The sequence below is a fragment of the Bufo gargarizans genome, chromosome 4 (genome assembly GCF_014858855.1).
Source record: "Bufo gargarizans isolate SCDJY-AF-19 chromosome 4, ASM1485885v1, whole genome shotgun sequence".
Taxonomy (NCBI): domain Eukaryota; kingdom Metazoa; phylum Chordata; class Amphibia; order Anura; family Bufonidae; genus Bufo; species Bufo gargarizans.
This window is the reverse complement of record NC_058083.1, coordinates 263,668,760-263,689,036: the sequence shown is the minus strand read 5'-3', so window position 1 is coordinate 263,689,036 and position 20,277 is coordinate 263,668,760. Positions and strand designations below refer to the sequence as shown.

The 20,277-nt window shown below is 45.1% G+C and overlaps 1 protein-coding gene across 3 annotated transcripts in view; it reads left to right on the top strand.

Moving 5' to 3' along the window:
* MMS22L (MMS22 like, DNA repair protein) overlaps window positions 1–20,277 on the top strand; it is a 126,681-nt gene that overhangs the window by 52,652 nt on the left and 53,752 nt on the right. For all 3 annotated transcript variants that reach the window (XM_044289961.1, XM_044289962.1, XM_044289963.1), the window contains 7 exons: window positions 2,058–2,235; window positions 6,486–6,579; window positions 9,411–9,541; window positions 10,606–10,719; window positions 12,418–12,597; window positions 13,301–13,363; window positions 14,665–14,784. In XM_044289961.1, coding sequence (XP_044145896.1) covers window positions 2,058–2,235; window positions 6,486–6,579; window positions 9,411–9,541; window positions 10,606–10,719; window positions 12,418–12,597; window positions 13,301–13,363; window positions 14,665–14,784 — 880 coding nt within the window. The remainder of the gene's footprint in view (window positions 1–2,057; window positions 2,236–6,485; window positions 6,580–9,410; window positions 9,542–10,605; window positions 10,720–12,417; window positions 12,598–13,300; window positions 13,364–14,664; window positions 14,785–20,277) is intronic.

Here is a 20,277-nt window from a genome sequence, read left to right as displayed (position 1 = left end):
ACAACCAGGGGTTAATCAGGGTAGGAAAAAGGTAAACCGGGGGGGGGGGGGATAATCGTTCTAATTATACGCTATATCTATATATATATTTATAGATCAATGGTTATAAATATATATACATATAGACGTACACACCACAATACAAATCTAGCTACAACAGACAATTCCCAATTCCACCCCACACTCTAGCTGTACATACATTCCTTAGCAGCACACCCCAAAACACACACTCAGCTGCTACTGGAGTAAGCAGGCAGCAGTGAAGGGATAGGCAGGGAAGGGGTGAATATGGTTGGCACTGCAAGGGCAGAGGTACAATGCCATCCCAGCGTATACTCATCCATCTCCAGGGGCAAATGGGCCTCTCTTCCTTCAGGCAGCAGTCCTCATGTGTCTCTGGTTCTAGTCTGGTTGCAAGAGCCCTGTTCCTGGTTTCAGGCTCCTATATCAGCCTCAGAAACCGCTCACCTCCCCCCTCCTCAGGGATGTGACATCATAGTGTGACTGTGACGTATGCATGCCAGTTGGCCCCCTGAGGCTAGCAGCACCACACGCCCAGCCATGTCACAAACACAAGGTGGGGCCGCATAGTAAATAGGCTGATAAACTCAACAAAGTGCCTCAAATCAATTGATCCCTTAGCCTTTGAAGTCACCAGCCACCTGGAGACATATCCACCCCCTGCAGGAACTGGCTGAACGCCGGGGAAATTTAAGTATATATATATATATATATATATATATATATATATATATATATATATATATATATATTTGGGGCGCATCTATATACATATATATACTCATTATAAACCTGGGGGCATACATGGGCAGTTATAGGCCTATATATATATATATAAATATATATACCCATATAAGGGGCATAATGTATTCTAAGGGGGATTATATATATATATATATCTATATCTCTATGTTATAAGGGGCCACAGCCATATATATATTATAAGGGACACGGTCTAAAGGAGGCACATATTTCCCACAGGGGCCACCATGAGCCCCTGGGGATCACCATGGGCAGACGTGCACAGATGCTGGGCACATCTGCGCACATCATCCCATGATGCTGTGGTTAATGTATGCACATATATACCATACATGCCTGCACGTGTTTGCAGGCATGCATGGATATATATGCATACGTCTCAACCCTTCCTCAACATCCGCTCACTGAGCGGAGCGGAGGCTGAGCGCTGGCAGACGGATGCATTCTCAGTGGATCCGCCTCCACTGAGAATGCATTAGGGCCAGACGGCTGCGTTCAGGGCCGCTTGTGAGCCCCTTCAAACGGAGCTCACGAGTGGACACCTGAACGCAGGTGTGAAAGGAGCCTTAAAGGGATTGTCAAGTTGCACAATATTGATAACCTATCCCCAGGATAGGTTATCAATATCAGGTCAGTGGGGGGTCTAACTCCGACACACTTCCCTCCCAGCAACACTTGAATGGGATGAACAGCTCTAATTGCACTGCACCACCACTGCAAATTAAGCAGTATGCAAATAAACATTGAAGATGATGCAGTGCTGAAATGAACGCTGTGGCCCCTATAAACAGCTGATCGTCAGAGGTGCCAGGAGTTGGACCCCCACTGATCTGATATGGACAACACACAAGATAACCCACTTGTGCCGCTAGCTGAGACCCGATCACCTGAAAGTAGACATTATGGGAGACAATGACAAAAGCAAATACAAAGTCTATTTTAGGGCAATATTTGACTAGAAAAAAAAAAATCTAAAATGTACAGAAAAGCGTAAAGAAGCAAAAATATGGTTTGAAAATAAACCACAATAGCAGTTAAAATAATGCACTTGAAAACAGCTAAACTGTGCCAGGTCCTGAACTGATTAATGTGTACTACTGCCAATAACGTATAATACTTGACTCTTTGTAACGTACAGAACCTTTTTAACTCTTTAGGGGCATCATGACGGGTTGACTTACTACTTTACCTACTTTACAAAACAGGTGAACTGTTTTTTTTTATTTATTTTAATAAAATCATGTTTTTTTTGTTTTTGTTTTTTTGTTTTAAAGGTTTCTAGATTCTTCAAGGCAGAATGAAGGTTCACTAACTCATCCCTATGAGGAAATGAATGCTCAGCTTGCCTCCAAACTGATAGAAGAGCTACATGGGTTGAGTTTGTACATTGGACGTTTGAGTGATCTCCCAAATCAAATTCTTGGAGCATTTTCTATTCAACATCATGGCAAGGTTTGTCTAATTTCTTTCTATACAATAATTAACAAGTGGTGGATGACCTTAGTAAAACTTTGCTTTTAATAAATAATCAATTTAAAATAGGCCCATAAAGTATATCTCAAAACGATACAAAAAATAGTGTAAAACACATGCATGCTCCCGCATACAAAAAGAGAATAAAAGACTGAGAGGGGGATAGGGAGTAGTAAGTTGTATTGAGGAAGTTGGTGGGACACAGATGCTGGGTCTCTTCCACTGTGTCCCTATACCTTCCTCCAATTCCCACCTCTCTACATGCCTCTGATTGTCCCTGTGTAGTGGTGATGACTGCCCAGCATTCGTCAGGGAAACAAAAGATCAGGGGTACACTCATGCCAACTCCACACGACGTACCAACGTGTTTCAATGGCCCACAGCCAAATCATCAGAGGACTAGTGCAGCAACTTTGGCAACCAAGTGCCCAATAGCCTCAGTACAAACCGGACTCGCAAATCAGCAGTTTCAAAAATCAAGAATCAGCAATGATCAGTCACTGTGTTGTTTAAAGGGCTTCTGTCACCCCATTAAACCGTTTTTGTTTTTTTTTTCTTTACTAATAATCCCTACACTGCGATCTCATCATACATAAGCTAATTAATGATTTTCGTTCAGTAGAATTTGTTAAAAATCGATTTTTGAAATATGTAAATTACCTTGCTACCAGCAAGTAGGGCTGCTACTTGCTGGTAGCAGCCGCATCCTCCGATGGCAATGACGCCCCCTCTGCTTGTTGATTGACAGATCCCGTCCGCTGGCCCTTTCTCTGCTGGCCCTGCCTGTTTTGATTCAATGCCTGCGCCGCGGCCGTACCCCTCTTCAATCTGCGCAGGCGCACTGAGAGGCGGCCACTCGCTCGGCCGCTCCATCCTCAATGCGCCTGCGCCGATGACGTCACATCTACACCCGGCGCAGGCGCATTGAGGAGCGAGCGGCCAAGCGAGTGGCCGCCTCTCAGTGCGCCTGCGCAGATTGAAGAGAGGTACGGCCGCGGCGCAGGCGCCAGATATTGAATCAAAACAGGCAGGGCCAGCAGAGAAAGGGCCAGCGGACGGGATCTGTCAATCAACAAGCAGAGGGGGCGTCATTACCATCGGAGGATGCGGCTGCTACCAGCAAGTAGCCGCCCTACTTGCTGGTAGCAAGGTAATTTACATATTTCAAAAATCGATTTTTAACAAATTCTACTGAACGAAAATCATTAATTAGCTTATGTATGATGAGATCGCAGTGTAGGGATTATTAGTAAAGAAAAAAATGGTTTAATGGGGTGACAGAAGCCCTTTAATTCTCATCTCTCCATGAAGAGGTTGATGTTCATAGAGCAAGCCTGCATCTCGTCCTGCGTGTGGCAGTGACAGACCAAGCGTCCGTGCTGGCTGGTTTTAAGCCTGCGCAGGTTTACTAGAAGACTGCCTCTTCTATTATGTAATCGATCACATGAGCGGGCACATGACCAAGTAGGTCATGTGACCGGTATCAAGCTCAAAGAAGGCGTGTCCAAATATTAGGTACACTCCTCACTCTATGATGCTGTGGTTGGGGCGGGAGTATGAGGAGGCTGAATGAGCCAGACACGCCGCCTCAATACACTCACCGAAATTCACATGATAGTACTTCGCAACTTGATAGGCAAATTCCTGTCGGTTGCGCAAACGGGGTTCTTCACAATGCAGCTGGTTCTAGGTCCATAACCTGGTAAGGTGTACTCGTCTGCACGTGCTAATGAGGAAAATATATTATATGTTCAAGGAGTATGATATAATATAAAATGATGAAAGATAAATATAAAACATAGAAATAAAGTAAGTAAAAAAACAGTTTAAAAAAAAATAAAAAATTCGTTTCAAGTAAAAAAGATTTTATAATAAAAAAAAAAAAGCACACATATTAGGTATCGCCGCGTCCATAACGGCCGGCTCTATAAATATATTGCATGATCCACCCCGTACGATAAACACCAAATAAAAATTGTGTCAAAAAAAGCCATTTTTGTCACCTTAAATCACAAAAAGTGAAAATAGTGAAATAAAAAAATAAAAAGTAGACGTAGACATATTTGGTATCGCCGTGTACATGACCTAACCCCTCAGGTGAACACCGTGAAAAAAAAAAGTGCCAAAAAAGCCATTTTTGGTCATCTTGCATCACAAACATTGCAACACCAAGCTATCAAAAAGGTGTATTCCCCCCCCCCAAAATAGTACCAATCCAACTGTTCTGCAGCCTCATCCTGCAAAAAATTAGACCCTACCTTAGACAATCGGTAAAAAAAAAAAAAAAAAAAAACTATGACTCTCAGACAATGGAGACACTAAAATGTCATTTTTAATTATTATTTTTTTGCTTCAAAACTGCTATTACTGTGCTAAAGTGAAAAAATAAAATAAAATAGACATATTAGGTATTTCCGCATCCCTAACAACCTTCTCTATAAAAATATTGCATGGTCTACCCTGTCAGATGAATGTTGTAAAAATTAAAAACTGTGCCAAAACAGGCATTTTTGGGTTACCTTGCCTCACAAAAAAACTTAATATAGAGAAATTAAAAATCATATGTACCCCAAGATAGTACCAAAGAAAACTGTCACCTTATCCCCTAGTTTCCAAAATGGGGTCACTGTGGATGGCACTGTTATGGGGTGGATCTGTGGATGGCACTGTTATGGGGTGGATCTGTGGATGGCACTGTTATGGGGTGGATCTGTGGATGGCACTGTTATGGGGTGGATCTGTGGATGGCACTGTTATGGGGTGGATCTGTGGATGGCACTGTTATGGGGTGGATCTGTGGATGGCACTGTTATGGGGTGGATCTGTGGATGGCACTGTTATGGGGTGGATCTGTGGATGGCACTGTTATGGGGTGGATCTGTGGATGGCACTGTTATGGGGTGGATCTGTGGATGGCACTGTTATGGGGTGGATCTGTGGATGGCACTGTTATGGGGTGGATCTGTGGATGGCACTGTTATGGGGTGGATCTGTGGATGGCACTGTTATGGGGTGGATCTGTGGATGGCACTGTTATGGGGTGGATCTGTGGATGGCACTGTTATGGGGTGGATCTGTGGATGGCACTGTTATGGGGTGGATCTGTGGATGACGCACTGTTATGGGGTGGATCTGTGGATGGCACTGTTATGGGGTGGATCTGTGGATGGCACTGTTATGGGGTGGATCTGTGGATGGCACTGTTATAGGCAGGGGATGTGTGCTATGACACATAGGGCCATGGGGGGGGGCCAGCATAAGACACACATATAGCATCTTATGCTGGCCCCCCTCATGGCCCTATGTGTCCCCTCATGTGTCCTAAACTGCGCACATAACTGGCGTTGTGTGTAAAGTATTTTACTACTGTCTGAACTCTGAAACAAGCTCTCTCCTATTGATAACATGGCCAGCCTCTATACTCACTTTCACTATGAATGCACTGCAGCGAGCTGGCCTGTGTTCTGCCACTTTTCTATACCCGGACAAAAGTCTATACCCGGAAGTGATGTAGCTGCACCGGAAGCCGCTCGCTGCAGTGCATTCATAGTGACAGTGAGTACAGAGGCTGGCCATATTATCAATAGGAGAGAGCTTGTTTCAGAGTTCAGACAGTAGTAAAAAAAACTTCACACATAAAGCCAGTTATGTGCCCCTTCATATATAATTTTCGGGTCCGCAAAATCGCATTTATCGATTATTCGCAATTTCATTATTGCGCACCAAAGAGCCACATAGAAGTGTCTAAAGAGCCGCTTGTGGCTCGCGAGCCGCACTTTGCCAACCACTGTTCTATGTAGTTCCATCATTGGAAGCACTAGAGCACCACCAACCTCTTAGTGGACAGTGCTTGTCACTACAGTGCTGCTCCTATAGACTTCAATGGAAGCTGCCCTGCGGTGACCAGCGCTGTCCATTATAGTTGACAATGTTCTCTCACTCCTGCACTGACTTGCGACAATGAAGCTACGAAGAAAAGCCGATTGTTGGGGTCTGACACCCAGCGCCCCCGCCAATGAGTTAGTGTGGCCTAGCCTGAGGGTATGCAATTGCTTAAAAAAGCAGGACATCCCATTTAATTCAGTCTTAGTACGAAAGTGCCCTATTGCACGGATATTGGTGACTTTTTAGAATCAGTATTGCAACAGCAGTTGCTGGAATGCAACAGTTATGGTTACTAGCAGCATGATAGAAAATCCTATTATTTTTCCTTCTGTATGTTTTTATAGGTTCTACCGGCTTCTTGGCATCTGCTTCATCTTCACCTGGATATACATTGGTCTCTTTTGGAAATCCTGCAGATTTTGGGAGAGAAGATGCAAGGTATTCATTAGCAGTGCTTTGCAATACAATGCCTTTCATACCTTTTGGCTCAGTGTAAAGTCCCCTGACATAAGATCATGGGAGGTCTGTGTGCCAGAAGCTGATGTAAAAGGGTGAAAAGTCACAAGTTTGAAAATTAGTGTAGAAGCTTTAATAAATTCACTCAATTTTGGTTTCAATATACTATAGTTTGTCTAATCCCTTCATGCACCTTGACGTAACTTTACATGCAGAGTGCATGAGGGGTGTATGGAGTGGGCTCACTTGTTGTTAGCTGTGTGATACAGCTGATGCCCGCCTACAGTGACCGGGATCGGAGATAAAGGTGAACCCAGTCACTTAACCCCTTTGTAGCAACTACTGCATCTGAAAGGTTAGCTAGAGGGAGAGAGTGAAATCGCAGGGTTCCGGTCGGCTGCCATAACAGCCTGGGGCCCTGTGAAGGCTCCTATGCTGACCATAGCAAACTGTCTGTTGATGGGGATTGGGGAGTATACTATTGCAATGTATGGTATTAGCGATAGAACAATTGCGTGTTGAAGTCCCCTAGGGGTGCTTTAAGGAAAGGTTTTTACTAATATTAACATAAAACTAAGGCTTCGTTCACATCACTTTTTAGTAGCAGGAGTACGGAAAGGACAGAGAAGGCACATAACTGAGCCAAACGGAGCCTAAGGACCCCATAAACTATAAAGGTTTCTGCACAGAAGATGACTTTGGAGGGGAGACAAAAGTAGTGCATGCAGGACTTTTGTCCCCGCTTCAAAAATCATCTTCTGAGCGGAAACCTAATGGATTATAGTCTATGGCAGGGATGGCCAACCTGCGGCTCTCCAGCTGTTTAAAAACTACAACTCCCAGCATGCCCAGACTGTCTACAACTATCAGTTTACAGCAGGGCATGGTGGGAATTGTAGTTTTACAACAGCTGCAGGTTGACCAGCTCTGGTCTATGGGGTCATTAGGTTCCGTTTGGCTCAGTTATGTGCCTTCTCCGTCCTTTCCGTACTCCTGCTCCTAAACAGTGATGTGAACGAAGCCTAAGGAATTATAAATTCACATCACCCCTCTTACATATAAAAATAAACATTAAAAACGTAAACATAATTGCTATTGTAATATCAAAATGTCCCAATTATTACAATAATGGCTCACTCCCTCGTGATGGGTGCTCTTGGAAGTTCAGAGGGCCATCCTGTCAGAAAGGAGTAATGTGTCTTGTGTGCTCTGTGCTTGCCAAAATACACTGCAGCAGCAGTATTTCAAACTGCTCATAAGCACCTTTTTTGGCCAGCCCTCTCCTCCTGTAAACAAGCGCCCTTAGCTGACACACATAACCGCGACTTCGCCTGTTAATGCACACAGTTCCACACCTGACTGAGGAATAAAGCATCATGGCTGCCTCCAGGGGAGGTAAACAGCAAGAGCCCACTGTGATGTCATCATCCGTGGATGCTGAGAGGCTCCATTGTGACTCTCTGTGGGGGTCATTTATCAATCTGGTGTAAAGTAGAACTGGCTTAGTTGCCCATAGCAACTAATCAGATTCCACCTTTCATTTTGGACAGCTCCTTTGGAAAATGAAAGGTGGAATCTGGTTGCAATGGACAACTAAGCCAGTTCTCCTTTACACCAGTTTGATAAATGACCCCCATTGTCTCTGTGCATAATTGGAGCACTGGACGTGATCCTGATTTTGAATTTATGGACCAGGTAGGGCAGATGCTGTGTTGGTACTGAGCATCCTCAGCATGTTAATCGGACAGACAAGCGCGTTGTCAATCTCCCTGGTCTAAAAGGACTGGAAGGAAGTCAAGCTGATCTGCACCTGCAATGCAGCGACCAAGAATCAACAACCGCAAAAGGCTCAGCACTGACATGGGTGCTTGGCTCACCTCTTGAGACGTCAGCGGGTGCGTAGGGCTTATCTTGAGTGCCATCCCATCAGAAACTGGTATGGCAGATTGCGTGTTCTGCGTCTGCTAAAATACATAGTGGCCGTATTCCAGTCCTCACAAAAGTGTTTTTTTTGGGCCATGCCACTCCCTATGAAAACATGCACCCTCAGTCGACCTGTAGATATGCACTGTTCCACACATGACTGACAAATGAAGCATCATGGCTGCTCCCAGGACCCGGTCTGATGATCGCTATGAGACCTCAGCACACGTTTTGTCAAGTGGCTTTTGTGGGTGCACATCTCCTGACCAGTTCCTTCCACCCGCGGAGTAAATAAGTAGCTTATATTAGTGGTTTGGAGACAGCACACCAGAGTCAGCAAGTAGCTTTGTATTCAATCTTTATTTTACCAGTGGAATAATCTCATGACATTTATTGCTTATAGCAACGTTTCGGGCCCAGTTCGGTGCCCTTTGTCAAGCTGTGTGGCCGGTCATGATACTTCCACGGCGTGCCAGGGCCCGGTCTGATGTCATTGTCCATGGATGCTGGGTGGCCTCATTGTGACATGCGAAGTGTTCCTTTAGCTCTGACAGTGTCAGACAATGCAGGGACGCCCCCACCTGGTTACCCACAGTTTCTTCTGAATAATAGAGAAGCGGGGCAACATACAGCCATAAGAATAGATGCTCCTGAATAATTTCATATGGAATACAATTATTTGCTAAAATAGACATGTCTGGGGAGACGACAGGTCACCTTTAAAAGCCCTTGTCCAATGTTTAGTGAAGCCTGTACACCAACATGGAGCTAAACTTAAAATTCATCCAAATGATGGACTGTTTTTACTACAGTGCAGAACAGGCAGATGGAAAAATATATCCTTTGAATTGTTTGTGTGTGTTTTTGTTTAATCTTCTTTTATTATATAGGTCAAATTGTTTATGCTCATCAATATATAAATCTGATTGGAGAGAACTTAACAAATGTGAGCCTATTTGAAGAGCTCTGTGAAAACCTCATGTGTGGTCTTATTGCTCTGGCAGCTACTAAGTATTCCAAGGTACTTTATTATTTTCACTTCATGATTTTGATTAGATGGCATGTATTATTAATAATATTTACTGTATTTTTTTTCAGTGGATGCACAATTGAATGTGGCTGATTTGCTACTCCTGTATAGTTTCTAAACTTAGGCTTTCTAGACCTGCAACCGGCTTATCACAGTGTTCCATGCTGGATGATAAATTTGTCGCAGGTCTAGACAATTTTGTCATATACCAACCATTGGTTGGGTTAGGCCTCATAAACACGACCATGTCTGTATTGCGGTCCGCAAAACACAGATACCTTCTATGTGCAATCTGCATCTTTCTCACTCCCAATCACTAGAAATGACTATTCCTGTCCTCAATATGGAAAAGTATAAGACTTGTTCTATGACTTGCAGAACAGACATCCAAATCTGCACAGCAAAATGCAGTTGGGTGCTTGAGCCATAATTTGTGACAGAATTTTACCAGAATTGTGGCCCAATGTTGCCCTTTCACGTTAATTCACAACCCTTTTCCAGTATTCCGTACCCATTGGTTGAGCTAGGCACAGTGGATTTTTCCAAAATTAGATGAACCAAATTGTGTCAATTTTTTTCTGATTTACAGTATTTTGGTGCAATCTAAAACAATGTCCAATGTAAGCCTATGAGTTTAGATTTGCTTACACAGAATATGAATTGGTAAGAGTGCACCTGAGCAGTGATGGATTATTGTTATTATCCGTCAGTGTGCAGGGAGGGTTGATAATGGGCATTTATCTGTAATTTTGTGCTTTTGAGATCTTATTTTGGGATGAGATATAAAAATGATGATTGTGTAGCGATTGATATTGATGGCCTATCCTCAGGATAGGTCACCAATATCAGCTTGGCAGGGGTCTGACACCAGGCACCCCCGCAGATCAGTTGGTTGAAGGGGAGGTGGTGCTCCATGCAAGTGCAGCTTCCAGGCCATTGCGCTACGCGTCGTTTCTTGTGGAGCAGCGGTGTAGAGTAACTACAAAGCAGGGGCGGTAAGAAAATTGAACCAAGCTTAAATTTAAAGTGTATAACTTTGCTTGCTTTACCACCAGGTACGCCCCTCTGAAACTCTGAGTAGTCATATTTACCCTTGTCTATGTATTAAGGAGATGTGGACTTTACTTATTCAACTTCTTGATCATAGAAGAAAAGGATCTTCTTCAGAGGTAAAACTGTACGTGTGTCAGAAGTTGTCTTTTCATGGTTTAATCCTAATAGGACTGCGCTGCCATGAATTCTACAAGAAATTCTTGAGAAAAAACGGAGAGAGTTTTCTATTTGCGGTATATTGTGAACAGCAGCATATATGTTCATAGAGTGTGTCTGGACAAATCTTGGTGAATAGTGTGAGCGAACTTGTGTTTTTGGTCCGTGGGAGCGGAATCCATAACTGAATTGTTAGATAACCAAAACCTTGTACTCCAGACTTGAAGACACAAGTTCACTCAACACTATTGGTGAAGTCTAGGAACAAGCTGTTGCATTCTACAATGTAAGGGCTTGTTCACACGACCGTGCCCTTTTTTTGTGGTCCGCAAACTGCGGATCCGCAAAAAAACGGATGCCGCCAGTGTGCCTTCTGCAATTTGCGGAACGGAACGGGAGGCCCATTATAGAAATGCCTATTCTTGTGCACCAAACGGAGGGAGCTTAGATTGTGAGCTCCATGGAGGACAGCGAGCAATGATGATGATGTCTGTACAGAGCTGAGGAATATGTCTGTGCTATATAAGTGAGTAAAATAAAAAAAAATCCACCATACACCCAGTGGTGCCTTATCCTGCCATTTCTCAGTAGCATTCACTGCAGTCCCTGCTTTCCACTCTAGCCTTAGCACCTTATGTCTCCCACTCCATACATGCGCTGCTCACAGCAGTGCCATGTCTGTACCCTTACACTGCATTGGTAACAGCAGCACTGTCACCTCCAATAGTTAAAGCAGTTCCTAGTCCCCTCCACTGTTGCCACAGCAGCATATTGCCCGTTTCTTGCACTGAAGTCAAACCAGTACATTGTATCACACCTCCCTTATCCCACAGAAATGGAAGCTACATATTAGTGACCTATTAAGTGCTGCAGCATGTGGCCTGCTGGTCTTGTATTTGCATAGTGGTTCAGGGGGGATACACAGAACTCTCATTATCTGACATTTGCTATGTGCTTCGTCGGGCCCCAGAAACTGATAGTGGCCACCATTGCAGGGAGATGAGGAGTCTGGTCACCAGGGATGGCTTTTTTGTGGTCCTAGAAACCCATATTTTGTCTGGCCCTAGTATAAGACAAATAGAAAGTTATGTCCTTCACAAATAAACTTAGACATATTGATGGGCATCACCAGAACTGTGTAACAGAAAAACTGACCATGTTTTCCAAAGTAAGGCCTTATTCACATTGTCAGTATAGTACTATAGGGTATAACCTATACAGTACTTGCACCTGTTTAGAGCCGCACCTGGTTTTGGCTGGCCCATCATTGCTGGAAAATCTCTGATCAAACACGGTCAGTGTGAATCAGGCCTTAATAATTAGAAATTTTTTTTTTTTTTTTGCGGGGCCACGGAACAGAGCAACGGATTAGGACAGCACACAGAGTGTTGTCCGCATCTTTTGCGGCCCCATTGAAGTGAATGGGACCGCATCCGAGCCTCCAAAACGGCGGCTCGGATGCGGAGCAAGACAACGGCCGTGTGCATGAGGCCTTGGAGAGAAAAAAATATATATAATATGATTGGTTTAGCATTGAGGCCAGTTATTCTGGTAGAGAATATTAATACATTGAATATGTAAGCTAATTTTATTATTAAATGTGGTTTTGCAGCAGCACATGACTTACCTCAGTGTTTTTTTATTTATTTTTATTTTAGAGTTTTTGGACTTTGATGAATACGTTGTTGAAGCATTTACTTCAGGGATCCAGTGGTACTGGAGCACATTCTATTTGTACTGTGGTGCAATGTAAAGACCCTTTGGGATTCTGCTGGTGGTTAATTTCACACCTTTCACCATTGTATCTACTAGATCGCAGTGGCATTGTAGAAGAGCAGGTGAGTTTCTTGGTTTTCAATAATTACCTGTCTTTTCAAAGTGGAAATACACTTTGGATCACTATGTAAATCCTTGTCTGCTGTTTCAAATGAGTCTGCAATTAGATTTCAGAACAGGACCCTCTGCAATGTTGCTGCACCCACCCATCTGTTCAGTAAGATGCACTCATTGGGTTGACTTGATGCATTCTGGAATCTAGATTTCATGAATTATGTGATATCTTTAATTCCTGCTCTGTGGTCGAAAACTGCAGTGGGTAGGGAAGACAGCACATTGGCACATATGGCACTCTTTGGTTCAGCTTCTTCACTTTGTGTTTTGTAGCACCTACTAATAATAGAGAGTATTAGAACGTCATACAAATGCTTTGATTTAAGAGGTCCCTCTTAGCAAGTGTGACTTTTTTTTTTTTGTATATTACATTGCTTTGTGGACATTCAGAGAATGTATTTCACTTTGTCTTTTTGTGACACTTTTCAGTAACTTACACTTTGAAACGAAAGAGTCTGAAAGGTTAAGCTTTTGTCTAAAGGCTGGAGCGACAGTGAGGATTCAGATTTTGAAGAGGGTGACATGATATACTTTCCAGTGTAACCGGAATACCCTTTTAAGCAGCTCAATTGACTGTAAAAAAAAAAGTTAGAGAAGTTTTATTTATTTTTATAAAATTGTTATAGCAGATTTTTATACATTTTTCAACAGGGTGAAATAACATCAAATTGGAAGTTTGTGGAAGACCTTTTAAAGAAATCTAGCGATATGCAGGTATGCTACTGTCTACTACTTGGCCAAGCTGGGTTTTAAAATGAACTTGGTTAGCACTCGTGTTGAGCGAAGAAAGCTTTAGATGCTTCATCTGAAGTCGCTTTGTTCAAAACTTCGGAATAATGCTGTACAGAGATTCTTCTCCGTACATTATTAGAATGTATGGGCTCCGATGAGTAGAAGTTAAGTTATTCACAAAGTCACGTGCGACTTCCTGAGTAACTAACTTTGTCTCCATACAGTATTATTCCGAAGTTTTGAACGAAGTGACTTCAGATGAAACATCTGAAGATCTCTTTGCTCAACACTAATAATTACATCCACACTTCATCTAGAGTCCAGACACATGCAGAATGAAGGTACGGTACATACACCAGCAATTGAGTTAACATCATCTGACAACGACACATCAGCTGGGGAGTCTGTCTCAGCTAAAGCAGTCAGAGACTCAATTGGAAAAACATCAATTCTCCTACACAGAGATGTCTCTCTCATAGGTGAACTCCAACTGCTTTCGGACAGAGTCCAAACATTACACTAACTCAATAAAGAGCTTTACCCCTTATTGGAATGTAGTCAGCGTATGCAATCCATATTAGTCACTGTATATCTTTATCTGTTATTTCTGACCGAGAGTGGTCAGAGATCCGCAATAAATCAGAATTCCAAGATAACCTTGATAGACAATAGTTAACTCTTGGACACACGCTTCCAAACAAGTCCTTGTTCATTAAGAGGTCATCAAATAAGTGGGACAATACCTTGTACACATTTCAGACATTTCTCTTTGTTTAGTCTCTCAGATAAAATGGACAATATCTTCCACAAATATTCCAGACCAGTTTCTTTGTTAATGCCATCAGACAGAAATGGAAAATGTCTCAAACAAACATGTCAGACAAATATCATGGACACAGTTTAACTATTGAAATACAAACCTTGCCAAATAGTCTTCAATTAATTCATAGGTGAATATAGTTTAATCGGACACAATGAATTCCAAATGATCAGAGACTCTATATTCACACTTCACCATTGGACAGAGTCTGTGCTTGGTATTGCAGCTCAGCCTCATTCACTGTACTGTGCCCAGGCTATGTGACCATGTCACCAGAGCACTGCAGCCTCTTAAAACAGCTGATCAGCAGGGGTCCCAGGAGGCAGCTCGCCATTGAGCAGATATACCGATTGCCTATTCTGAGGATAGGCAATCGGTATTAAACACTCGGACATCCCTTTTTAAAAGCTTTTTCATTTTTATAAATTTGTAATACTAATATAATTTTACTTACACTTTAAAGAATGGAATCCTAGAAGACCAACTTCGGATGCATCTACAGTGCTGTTTGTCTTTATGTGACATCTGGGAACCAAATCTAACAGTAGCCACCATCCTTTGGGAGTATTACAGTAAAAATTTGGTGAGAAGTATTAAATGAATATTCTATAAAAATTTTACAAATGCATGAACTATATTGGCTGTGTGGCATTCTGAAAATGGTCTTTAGAGCCTTGAATTTGTTGTTCCATCTGGACATTTATGGCATATCCACAGGATATGCTATGAATGTTTAATAGGTGTGGGTTTCACAGCTATCTGCAGAATGGAGTCCTGTCTCAAACCGCCATGAACAATATAGTGGGCGCACATTCATGGCTCTCTATTCACTCCTCTCGGACTTCTGAAAATAGCCAAGCACTTTTGCTCGCCCATTTTCAGAACTCCCATGTGAGACAGGGCCTTGTTGTTGTGGGCCCCACACCTACTGGACTTTTTTGACAGTCTCTGGATATGCCATAAATGTCCAGTTGGGAATATCCCTTTAAAGGGGTCATCCAGGTTTCTAAAACTGTTGGCCTATCCTTCAAACAACTGATTAGGGGGATGCCAAGAGTTGGACCCCCACTGGTCTGACATTGATGGCTATACTAAAGATAAGTTTTAAAAAGCTGGTTAACCCCTTTGACTAACAATGTTCTTAGGGCTCGTTCACACGCCTGTATGGCTTTTTCAGTGTTTTGCAGACTGTTCTTAACTGATCTGTTTTTCAGTTTTTTGTTTCAGTAGTGTTTCCTGTTCTGTTCCGTTTTTCCGTATGGCATATACAGTATATAGCATATACAGTAAATACATAGAAAAAATTGGGCTGGGCATAAAAATTTTCAATAGATAGTTCTGCAAAAAACGGAATGGATACAGAAGACATATGGTGTACATTCCGTATGTGTTCAGTTTTTTGGGTGGACCCATTGACTTGAATGGAGCCACGGAACGTGATTTGCGGCAATAATAGCACATGTTCTATCTTTCAACAGAATGGAAATACGGAAACGGAATGCATACGGAGTACATTCTGTTTTTTTTTTTTTAGCGGAACCATTGAAATGAATGGTTCCGTATACGGAACGCAAAAATGTTTGTGTGAACAAGCCCTTAGTCTGTAGAGCTCTCCTATGGAAAACAAACTGCTCATGTGTTATGGGGCTTTTAATATTAAAAGTGTTCCTAGACCTCCAATAATTTTTAGACTGTTACAAATACTGTAATAATAATTTTTATAATATACTTCTTGTTTACCCAATTTTCACTGTATAAGATGCACCAAGTTTTAGCGGAAAATAAGAGAAAAAATATTTTTCACCAGACCTCAAATCATACCCCAATGTATGCAGCGCCATCAGGAGAAGACCAAGGAGTAGTTAGTACTGCCAGCACAAGGAGTGCTGTATTCACTGCTCCTCGGTCCTGCTGTACTAATGAGCGCTTCCAGAATGTACTAAGGGGTCTTAAACACTTATTTAAGCCACATTGTAATGCGTGTTAGTAATGTCAGAGCAGAGATAAAAGAAAAGAGAGAAAATCCAGAGGTTGCTACTACAGCATCTTAGCTATGTACACCAAAAAATCCATATTTTTAATAAAAACCAATTTTTTTTTGCTGAAAATAAGTACAAAACAATAATAAAAAAATTTCCCCAAAGGTGTACATAGCCTTTAACTTTTTCTACATGATAAATGTAATTTCTCAGACTTTTTTCCATTGGGGGGACACAGACCATGGGTATAGCTTAGAGGTATTAGTAGGAGGGACACTATGCAAATTCAAAGGAGCTCCTCCTCCTCGGGCTATACCCCCCCGACTCCACCTGGAGGAACTCAGTCATTGCTTAGTGTCTGGTGAAGGAGGTTGACACTTGATTCGTCTCCTTTTTGTTATTTTTTTTTCTAGATGGGAACGCAGGTCGGCATGGCGCCTTCCTGGTCCCCCATGGAGTGCCCGCCACCGTCTGTTGGACTCTGCCTGCATTATCCCCCAAGAAGGCAAGTGGATCCGGGCTCGACCTGTTAGCTCCGGCATCCCACCAGCTCCCGGGTCACCTGCTGTTGCCCTCCATCCAGAGCACTGAACTCAGGTGAGTCAGATGTCTGAAGAGGTGAGCCCTGCTGGTACTGGACAGAGGGAGAAGACTGCAGGAGCAGATAAGTATGGCTGCAATCCTCTCTCCCCCTCCCTCCCTCCCTCTCCCCGTTGGGTGTTTCTCCTTCTGCCTGGGGTGCTGGGGCTTTATGGAGGCACTTATCAGTACTGGGCATAAGAGAGGCGCAGGCATGTGTGATACCAGAGCGGCCTCGGCGCCGCTACTTACTTTTGAAAACATTCTCCAGCGGCGGATCTCAGCCTTATATAGGCTCTCCGTCTCCCCTGCTGGGGGCGACATGCTGTTTTATTAACCCCTGCTACACTGGACGGCTCCGGGGGCCATTTTTTTCTCATCTTCCATGAGAGGGAGCGCACAATGTTTTCGCGCTTCTATGACGCGGCTGGGGGCGGAGCTTAACTCTGCGCTCCAGCTCCTTCCTCCGTCTGCTGAGAAGCTCCTCAGTTCGGGTGGCTGCTCTCCTGCTCATCTCTGGGGTTGTCTCTGGTGCGTTTGCTGGGTGGTAGGACTTTGTGGAGCCATCATGCCTAAGCCCAAGTCAGTTAAGACCTCTACTCAGACCCCAATAGGGTCCTGTATGGAGTGTCTTCTTCCGCTTTCGGCCACTGGTATCTGTGCCTCCTGCCCTGCCCCTGGACAGAATCGCCCTTCTCCCCCTTCTCTTGCCCAGCCCAGCCCCCTCCCGATCCCTGCGGAGTCTGCGACTCCCGCTTGGGCGTCCGCTATGTCCAGTGCAGTTGCTGATTTGGCCTTATTCGCCAGAACAGCCATGTCCTTTATGGAACATATGGCAGTCTCCAATCCTGTGGCGCCAACCACTCCATCTGCTCAGTGGTTCCCGCAGAGGACGCCTGACTACTAAGAGGCAGCGTGAGCGACAGCATCCCTCCTCGGATGACTCCGCTTCTCCCCCTCGACTAGAAGCATGCTCAGACAAGGTCTGAAGGGGAATTGTCCGGCTCGGACAAGGTCACGGAGCGGGACCTTCCGCCTAAGCTCTCCACCATGGTGGCTGATTTAGTAGCGGCTGTCCGTGATACCTTTAATCTCCAAGGGGATTCTCCCCCTTCCACTAGGAGGGATTTCGCCCTTTTTCCTCCCCAAAAAAACGGAGGCTGCTTCCTTTCCGTTCCATGGGGAATTTTCCGCTGTCATATCCAGGGCTTGGGACCGTCCTAATCAAAAGTTTTTCAACACAAAACGCATGGATACCCTCTATCCTTTCCCGGCGGACAGTGTGGAGAAGTGGTCTTCTCCCCCTAAGGTGGATCGCCAGGTTGGCCAAAAACACGCCCCTCCCTGTCCTGGACGGCTCCTCTCTGCAGGACGCTGTGGACAGGCGCCTATATTCTCAGTGGCGGGCACGTCCCTGCGACCTGCCTTTGCCTCGGCATGGGTGGCCAGAGCTCTCTCGAGGTGGTTGCAGTGCCATCACCAGGACCTGGCAGACTAAGGTGCGTCTGCGGACACACTGGATTTGGTTCTCCAGATGTCTCAGGCCTCCAAATTCCTCTGCGAGGCTTCCATGGATATTGGTTCCCTTTTTGCCCGCATTTCGGCCCTCTCGGTCATTCAACGCAGGAAGGTCTGGTTGAAGGTATGGGACGCTGACGCTTCCTCCAAGCGTTCCCTTGCTAACCTCCCCTTTTGAGGGTTCCAGACTTTTTGGGGCTTAACTTGATGAGTTCATCTCTGCCGCTACTGGGGGCAAGAGCACTCATCTTCCCCAGCCTAGATCTAGGCACCCCTTTCGGGCTAGGACTTTCGGTTCTCGGTACCAGACCTTTCGCCGCTTCTATTCTAACAGGACATCACCTTCTTCCTCAGCTGGGGGGTCACAGGACTCCCGAAAGAAGCCCTCCTTTAAGCCCCAGCCTTCCTGGCGCCCGAGGGCACAGTCAGCCCGCCCTGCGGCTCCCAAGCCGTCTGCCGCATGAAGGGGCGCCCCCACCCCTCGTGGTGGGGGGCCGTCTGCTCTCTTATCATCAGGTTTGGAGGGCTCATGTTCAGGACCCATGGGCTCTGGAGATTGTAACGTCTGGTTACAAGATAGAGTTCGCGTCCAGCCCGCCAGAACGTTCTTTCCCTTCTCACGTTCCAGGGAATCCGACCAGAGCCTCGGACCTCTTAATGGCAGTATCCTCCCTTCTGGACTGTGGGGTTGTTACTCCCGTTCCCCTAGAGGAACAGGGCACAGGTTTCTATTCAAACCTGTTCGTGGTCCCAAAGAAGGAGGGTTCGGTGCGTCTGATCCTGGACCTAAAACTGCTCAACAAGTCTCTACGGGTGCGGAGGTTTCGAATGGAATCCCTTCGTTCCGTTATTGCTTCTCTTCTTCCAGGGGAGTTCCTCGCGTCCGTGGACATCCAGGACGCCTATCTGCATGTTCCGATCGCGGAATCTCACCAATGATTCCTGCGCTTCGCCATTGCTGGTCGTCACTATCAGTTTGTCCGGTCATGGCGCTTCTTCATAGCAGGGGCATTCCTTTACTGCCCTATCTGGACGATATCCTGATAAAAGCCCCCTCGCTTCAGCAGGCCGAGGACAGCGTACGGATCACTGTTCAGATTCTGGAACAGTTCGGCTGGATAATCAGTTTCCCAAAGTCCTCTCTCCTCCCATCCCAGAGGCTCTCCTTCCTGGGGATGATTTTGGATTTCCTGCCAGTCTCCAAGTTCTCCCAGATCCAGGGGGCAGTGTCGCATCTGCTGCGCTCCCAGTTCCTCTCCATACGGGAATGCATGCGGGTCCTGGGTCTTCTGGTGGCCTCTTTCGAGGCCGTTCCATATGCCCAGTTTCACACTCGCTTGTTGCAACAGGAGATCCTTTCCCTCTGGGACAAGACCTCTCAGGGGTCTAGACGATCACATCCGCTTGTCTCAGAGGGTTCGGGCAGCTCTCCCTTGGTGGCTGTCCCCGGGGAGCCTGAGGTCGGGGAGATCCTTTCTCCTGTTTTCCTGGAAGATCGTCACCACGGATGCCAGCCTCCTGGGTTGGGGCGGCATTCTCCAGTCTCGCACAGTTCAGGGGATTTGGTCGGCGGCGGAGTCTCGCCTTCCGATCAACATTCTGGAACTGAGGGCGATTTTCCACTCTCTCTCCCATTGGACTCCTCTCCTTGCAGGCCTCCCCGTGAGGATTCAATCAGACAATGCCACGGCTGTGGCCTACATCAACCATCAGGATGGGACCCGCAGCCGGATGGTGATGCAGGAGGTGACGAGAATTCTGACGTGGGCGGAGTCGCACATTCCGGTGTTGTCAGCAGTTTACATTCCAGGAGTAGACAACTGGACAGCGGACTTTCTAAGCCACAACAAGGTGGATCCAGGCGAGTGGTCTCTGCATCCAGAGGTGTTCGAAGAAATCTGCCGCAGATGGGGCCGTCCTGACGTGGACTTGATGGCGTCCAGGCTCAACAACAAGCTCCCGGTGTTCCTGGCCCGCGCCCGGGATCCAATGGGGTAGAC